The sequence below is a fragment of the Lygodium microphyllum genome, chromosome 27 (assembly GCF_053477565.2).
Source record: "Lygodium microphyllum isolate KBCC chromosome 27, Lygodium_microphyllum_v1.1.10, whole genome shotgun sequence".
NCBI lineage: Eukaryota > Viridiplantae > Streptophyta > Polypodiopsida > Schizaeales > Lygodiaceae > Lygodium > Lygodium microphyllum.
Genome location: NC_141161.1, coordinates 59,273,896 through 59,281,467, shown reverse-complemented (window position 1 = coordinate 59,281,467; position 7,572 = coordinate 59,273,896). Strand labels below are relative to the sequence as shown.

At 43.5% G+C, this 7,572-nt stretch overlaps 1 protein-coding gene across 1 annotated transcript; it reads left to right on the top strand.

Annotated features, from left to right (window-relative positions):
• The first annotated feature begins 565 nt into the window (after positions 1 to 565).
• On the top strand, positions 566 to 3,289 carry LOC148012357 (uncharacterized). The gene is made up of 2 exons (XM_087669090.1): positions 566 to 2,046; positions 2,138 to 3,289. Exons 1-2 carry the CDS (start codon positions 1,092 to 1,094, stop codon positions 2,545 to 2,547), a joined length of 1,365 nt encoding a protein of 454 aa, XP_087525216.1. The 5' UTR covers positions 566 to 1,091; the 3' UTR covers positions 2,548 to 3,289.
• The last annotated feature ends 4,283 nt before the right edge of the window (positions 3,290 to 7,572 follow it).

The following is a 7,572-nucleotide window of genomic DNA, read 5'->3' as shown; positions in this document are numbered from 1 at the left end:
CAAGCGTTCTAGGGATGTCGCTAATAAACTCACAAATATTTGTGGGAGTTTGAGTTTTACAAGTGAACATGGTGTGACATGTTGCTGGGCCTCCTTCCTGGTTTAAAGAATAGCGACTTTTACTTTGAAAGTCTAGTCAAGACTCTAGGTGTGATACTACCCTAAGAGAGAAGACAAGTTTCATTGAGTTCGCACGTGACCCCGAGGATAGGTGTGAAACCAATGCTCGATGGCCGGCTTTTGTGTGGTGGTACAGAGTGTGAAACCAGCCCTAGTGAAAGCTGGTGAGAGGACTGTTCAAAAGGACCAAGTGACCATTACAATGGTTGGAAGGGGGACTGGTTGCTATCTGTGCAAAAGGGGCAGCAGGTGATGATGTATGAGAGAGAGAGAGAGAGAGAGAGAGAGAGAGAGAGAGAGAGGGAGGGAGAGAGACCCATAATAAAAAGGAAAGGAAAGAAAATGCAGCAGCACAGTAGGAGCAGTAGGAAGTGGTGTCCCTTCTTCTTCCTCCTCTACAAAAGCTTTCCTCATTTCTCACGTCTCTCTCTCTCTCTCTCTCTCTCTCTCTCTCTCTGTGAGTGGGTCCAATCCTTCCCCCCACCCTCTCTCTCTCTCTCTCTCATCTCCTCTGTACCCCCCTTCCACACTATACTCATCACGAGAGGAAGAAGAAGTAGGAGAGGAGCTAGAGAAGAGGCTGTTCTCTCTGAGAGAAGAGCAGAGCCTCGCGTCCTCTCTCTCTCTCAAGAGCCTTGCGTCCTCTCTCTCTCTCTCTCTCTCTCTGTGTCTGTGCCTGCGATTCCCCTCCCCTGTCTTTTGTTCCCCTTCCCCTTGCATCCCGACACATCCCCCCCCTCCTGCCGGCCTCCCCGTTTGCCTTGTACCCCTTGGTCTCTTCCCCTTCCTTCTCTCCTCATCAGTCTCTCCCTCCCCCCCCCTCCCCCCGCCCCGCTAAACCCTACCCCCCTAACCCCTTACCTACCCCACCCTCAGATGCTTCCGCCCCTCCTCCTCCCCTCCTTAACCATCCTACTTACCCAATCCACCCCCTAATTCCTCTGATAAACCCCATCCTGGCCCTTCCAACCATGCCTGGTCCCCAGAAAACCTCCTCATCCACAACCCAGCCCAAGGCGGTCGCCTGGAAAAGGACCAAGTTCCGCAGCCTCTCCGCCGCCTTATCCTGGGAAGACCCGGCCGGTGATGACATCAAGCCCAAGCAATCCCCCTCCACCAAGAAGGTGCGCGTGATCTGCACCGATCCCGATGCCACCGAGTCCTCCAGCGACGATGACAACGATGCCGGTGAAAAGCTCGGACCCAAGCGGCTTGTAACAGAAATCTGTATACCTGCCGATTGCTTCTTCTCGCTTTCCTCCTCTGAGAGTGAAGACGACTACGAGGAGCCCGGCTCCTACATGCAGAGCTTTCCACCTATTCAGGCCGGCAGGCATTCCTCAAGGAAGGATTTGTGGGGAGGACGGGCAAAATCGCCCTTCAGGAAGAGGATGGTTGGCACCAAGCAGCATATGGACGCTATCAGAGCAAATAAGCAGCAGCTCTCTCAGAAGGTCCTGTCTTCCTGCAGGAGCAAGCCTTGTAAGTACATGGGCGTGAGGCAGCGCAGGTGGGGGAAATGGGCAGCTGAAATCCGGGATCCTGTTAAGGGTGTCAGGCTCTGGCTGGGAACCTATGCCTCGCCTGAGGCAGCTGCTAAAGCGTACGATGATGCAGCAAAGAAAATCAGGGGGACATGTGCCAGCACCAATTTCTCTCCCAGCAATTCTGTGCAGAGTTATTCATCTGCAGATGTAGGTCCCCGGAGGTCCTTTGATAACAGACTGGGCAGATGTTTATCGCACGAACTTGCAGTACGCCAAATACAGCCTGCAGTCAATGATTTATCTGGTGTTGACAAAGCAGATGCAAGTCATGGTTTACTGCATTCCTGCTCAGAAATTGATACTAGGGTGGACTCTCCATCTTCTGTCCTTGAAAATACTGTTTCAGAGGGCTGTGATTCGCCTACTGCACCTGGCTCAGGTACTATTTCTCTGATATTGGACATATTTGTTTTGTTACTGGGTGCCTTTGTTGGTGACATCCTGATGAGTCTGGGTTATTGTCAATTTAGATGCAGACAAGACATCATCAGAAGCCATGAGTGATGATAGTGCCATGGATTGCGTCTCATCCGTTGAAATGAGGACGGAAGAAAGCATAGCCATCAATGCCTGTGACTATGACCATGTCAATGGTGCATTAAGATCTTTTTGCCATGCTCTAAAGTCGGCTATGAAGCAGGATGACTCATCTATGGTGGGGATCCCAGCTTTTCTTGATGAATCTGCATCTTATTTTGGTGATCTCAATCACATTTTTGACATAGACAACTCAGTAAGTACTGAGGGCCGGAGAGAGAGCCTTCAACTCCCAGAATCGCTTGATTTTCTCGACGATGGAGGTGATTTCGCAGACATGAATTTTGATCTTGATCCAGAGGCCTTGGCTTGGATCAATGTCCCCGAAACATGCGGGGTATGAAAATACTACATATACTATACTAAGTTATGCTTGGTCAGTATGCCAGCTCGGTATGGCAAGCTTTACAACGACCTTCTTGGATGTGTGGTCTGCTACAATTCGTGCAGCATCTGCCTTCCCCCATTGAAACCAGTGGTTGGCAGATCATCTGAGAAGCAAGAAGTTCAAAGTGGGAGTATTGGCCTCCTTGGTTTTGGTCTTTTGGGAAAGGAGGTTACGAAGCCCAGAGTCCATACGCAAATCTGGGGCCAGCTTAACTGAGCTCAATTTATGGTTGATTTGAAGTTTGTTTTATGCCTTCTTATACCCATAAAATTTCCTGTCTGGAGTCAATGTAAGCAAAAAGCTTCTATCACACCAGTTGTTTGGATTTTTAAGCTATGGAGCCTTCCAGTCAACTGGGTAGTTTTGAGTATAGGAGGAGATGCTAGGTCTCCTTTGTGAGTGTAGGTGAGTGAAGTAACGGTTTTATACAACATGATGTGAGGGCTAATAAGCTGATATTTTGTATGGTTCTCTAAATCAATTCTTTATTATTGCATAGTAGGCCTAACTCCATATGGAGTGAATGCCACTAGCATCGCTTTATGAAGAGAATTTTGTGAGCAATTCGCCTGATTCAAAGGCCTAAATCTCTATGACACTACTCTCTCCCTTGTGTTACTGATCTGGAGATGAGTATCACTTCTACAAGTGTGTATTATGCATGGCTTGAAAGTAAATATCCTTACTTAGAATGAAATGTGTTTACAAGGGTGGTCAGAATGAGATGAATCACAAATGGGGTTGTAAAGAGCTGTGGCTGTGGGATTCCATTGTTTTCCTTAAAGTTCTGTTCTATAACTCTTTACTTTAACATTAGTTTGTTATCTTACACAGTCTGCAGTCATGGACATACTTTTTTGAGTACATAGGTATGCATTAGGATACACAGTCAATTTGTGGTACGAAGATTGACATGTGGCACATTTCAAAATATGTATTTAGGCATCAATTCCATGATGAGGCACATCTAAATTTGGGAAAGAGAGCTTCCATGGGTTCTAAACTTGGAGCAGGACATTATTTTCACTTTTTTCACCTGTGGAAAATGCTTGCAGTTCTGTTATTTACCATTAGTTGCATCTATGATGGGTGGGTAGTGGATGTGGTTTTGTTTAAAAACTGAGCTGGTGTGAATAGTAAAGGTGCTCTACATACGTTCATGCACTCATCATGTATACTTGTGTTTATGCACAAACATGGTTTCAGAGACGCAGGAATCACAGTTGCTCCCTGTCCCTCTGCTTAATGAAGGGTTCAGAGACACATGAATCATAGTTGCTCCCTCCCTGTCTCTCTGCTTAATGATGGTGGTGCTATTTTGTGCCAGGATGGGGAAGCAGTGCCAGACCTTAGTTAGGTTCTGCGGGTTTGAGGCAGGCCCTTAGTGTTCTTAAAAAGCCTTCTCGGGTGTGCCCGTGCCCCCCCCCCCGGCCCCAAAACCCCAACCCAAGAACATAAGTGGCAAAATGTTCATATATGAAGGTTTTTATCCTATTATCATCCACGTTTTGGAGCTCTCTCATCCCTCCACGAGCCCTCATATTGGCACACCCTGTGGGGACACTCCTGTGGCACAATGGCAGGATTCTGGTGGGAAATTCTTTAACTCGTTCTGTGAGAGATGGCTCAGCAGCGGAAGTGTGAAGGTCTCATTCAGAAATGCCATGTATGGGTTGAGGTGCAGCAACCGGCAGTATGTCCAACTCAAAACTCAGCCACCAGCAGCAGCTGGAATACAAAGTTCTTCAGAAACTCAGCAACCAGCCACCTCGAGAGGAATGAAAAGGAGCAACCAGTAGTGCTCTGAACTGAAAATGCAGCCACGTGCCGTTTATTAAGACTCAAAGCACAGCCACCAGCAGATGAAGCTCGAAGACCACCTCCTATTGGAAACACAGCTCCCAAAGTCAATTTTCAGGAGTTAATGCAGCCATAGGCACGTCACCAGATGGAAAATACAGCAAGGGCAGCCTTCAGCTGGTGACCAGCAGTGTGAACAGCAAGTAAATGTAGCCTTTCCACGCCCTGAAAGCAGGCCAACACCTCATGTTTGCAGACAAGATAGACAGCATTGACATCTCTCACATGGTATTATCACCTAACTTTTGCTGGAGTTCTGCCCCTTCATCGCCAGCTGCTTCTACCCCTCCCGGGAAGAGGAACACTCCAACAAGAACAGACGATGAAGGCGGCGAAGAAAGAACTTGGTTGAATACTAGATTCAAGCTGAATGCGACAATCAGCCCCTCCATGTGTTACAATGTGTAGTTGCAACGAGGGCGCCAGAAATGAGAAGGTAGGAAGTGGATGGCCAATTGATATGTGCACTTGTAAATAGGCAAGGCACCCTGAAAATGCTATGCAATGTGTCCCCAAGCCAAATGCTCCTTATGTCCCTCACCAACTGAATGTAGGGCTCATAAGCTGGAGATGACCGTGACTACCATCTCCATGATTGGGTGAATGTGTCTTATCAAAATTACCTTGATCACATCAGTTTTGAAGGGCTTGCATTTAGTATACTCTATTGGCATGCTTATTATTCTAGTCCTTTAAATCTTTGGTAGTAGATAAACATTGGTGTTTGCATTTCGATAGGAAAGAAGGCAACTTCTATAGGATATTTATTATTGAAATATGTTATTGCCGTACTAGTTTATTTAAGGTGGTTGGCAGTGTTTGGTAGTTGACAATTGCGTGATTTGTAGGAGATGCAAGATGGTTGGTTGTATATATGGCTATTTTGTGTTTTGGGTAAATTGATTGGCTTTCCTGAATGATTGCTTTTGTTTCCTTGTATCGTTGTATATAATCAGTTTTTCAAGTCTGGTTGATTATGAGGGATACCAAGGTATCAAAGCAAAAAGTAGCATTGAGACGAGTACGATCACATGCCATGGAGTCCCAAGTAGTGCCAAGTTCTTGGGGAAAGTATGAGTACATGCCATTGAGTCTTAGCTACGACCCAGTTCATGAAGAAATTTGGGTGGTTCTTGGAGAGTGATCAATGGCTATAACCTATTGTATGCACCATGCACCACAATGAGCTGCAGGTGGAGACGAAGAATTATGTGTGAAGTATTTTCGTGATATATGGGCAACACAAATTGATTACTTGACTAAAGGTACAAAAGATGGGGAAGAAAAACTAACAAAGGTTTCCACTTTCAGGTCGGATGTTTGGGAGATACTCGAGAGTTAAGCAATAGATTTTAAACACATCTTGCACAACCTTTGTGTGGTCAAGCACAATCAAGTGGCCAATAAGGATCAAACAGACTTGAACTATAGAAAATTTCTAGGCAACATGTTATAACATGAGTGACAATTTGAGGTGATAAGTTGGCTTAAAGGAAATATTGGGACCTTCAAACGTGAACATGTGTTGCATGAGTCAGTAATGCATATTAAGTGAGCAATGTCGAAACATGTGTATTGTGATGAATCATTGACCAAAATGCTCCATACTTTAAATCTTGTATGACTTTGCTAGGATAGGTGATCTCATTAAATGAGTTCACATGTGGTTTGAATGGTCCTTTTAAAAGGTTGGGTTTGTGCTTGTGCAAGTTTGGTGACATATGGCTTGCATGTATAATGCATGTTGTGGAAAGACTCGTTTGTAGATACATAAGAGGATTTCCTCTTGGCATATTATGGAAAGCAATATTAGGTGCCTTTGCTTTGAAATGCATGTTTGAAAGATGAGGAATTGTCTGGGCAAAAATAGGCTCATTAAATGAAACACTTTTATATATTTAAACAAAGAACCCAAAAATGAGCAGAATGAAGGGTGAGCAAAGTCTTAAGATCATGAAGTGTGTTGAATGGTGTTGCATGATAATTTTTTATTTGATCATATTATGCTACTTAATGCATGTGTACTGTGTTCCATCCACATATTTGCAAGGGTACTTTGTGCAAATGTATGTGCAATGTTGTAAATAATCAATGAATCGATCATCTTATGATACATAATGCATGTGTAGGGTGGTGGATCCACATTTTTGCAAGGGTACTTGTGCAAATGTATTTCCAACCTCGTAGATAATAAGTGATAGTTAACGGACATGGACATTGCACATTTTGTAACTATGCATTTGTGAGATTAGTCCATTGCACATTTTGTAACTATGCACTTGTGACATCACAGATACATCACATGCAATTATGCCATTAAAAAAGGCTTTTTCCTCATGATTAAGAAAATGTTACTCGTAGTTGTTAGTGATTATCCAAAAAGCTAATAATGACATTTATTGCTTCTCAAGACTAACCAAATCATATTGTCACTTATATTGTTCACATCTTGACATCAATCTAGACATCTTATTCAATTATGTGCTTTGATCTCAAGTTTGAAGTCTTCATGAGGATTAGGTCAAGATGCGGCCATGGTGGTTTTAAGAACTTATAGCAATAAGCTTATTGCCTTCACATTATTATGCTCCAACTTATCAAAGTGAAATTATGAGAAAGTTATTCTAATAGATTCCTAGGGGCATAACACCCACATAGTCCACCTTGTTAAAGTGTTATTCTATGTTATCATGAAAAGACATCCTTATAAGGAAGTGACATGGATGGCTAAATAATGCAAAAGGGTAGCTAGGATTTTATACCATTACATTTGAACTACTACTATTAAAGAATTACAACTAGGGCATTATGCATTTAACATGTGGGGCTTTCACACGAGACTTCGAAGAACATGAGTTCATGAAATAACATTGTATAGAATGTTTATGAACCTTTATGTGGCAAGCATGAGTTATGATAGGATATAAGAACTTTATAAGGACACATTCGTTTCACTATTAAAGAATCTTGGATTTTGATAATATATACACAGTGTAGCTTAGCATTGAACAAGCTATTAAGACAATTCCAAATGCCGTTATAAAAATAAAAAGTAGTAATATCTAAGAGAGTCCAAAATATTTTGATTGTATGAAAGTAAGAAGACATCAAACAAAAGAA

What these genes read in the sequence shown, in the direction of transcription:
- LOC148012357 (XM_087669090.1), top strand. Translation starts at nt 1,092, where the DNA reads ATGCCTGGTCCCCAGAAAACCTCCTCATCCACAACCCAGCCCAAGGCG. An exon ending in GCCTACTGCACCTGGCTCAG is followed by an intron (nt 2,047 to 2,137) that starts GTACTATTTCTC and finishes TTGTCAATTTAG; the next exon opens with ATGCAGACAAGACATCATCA.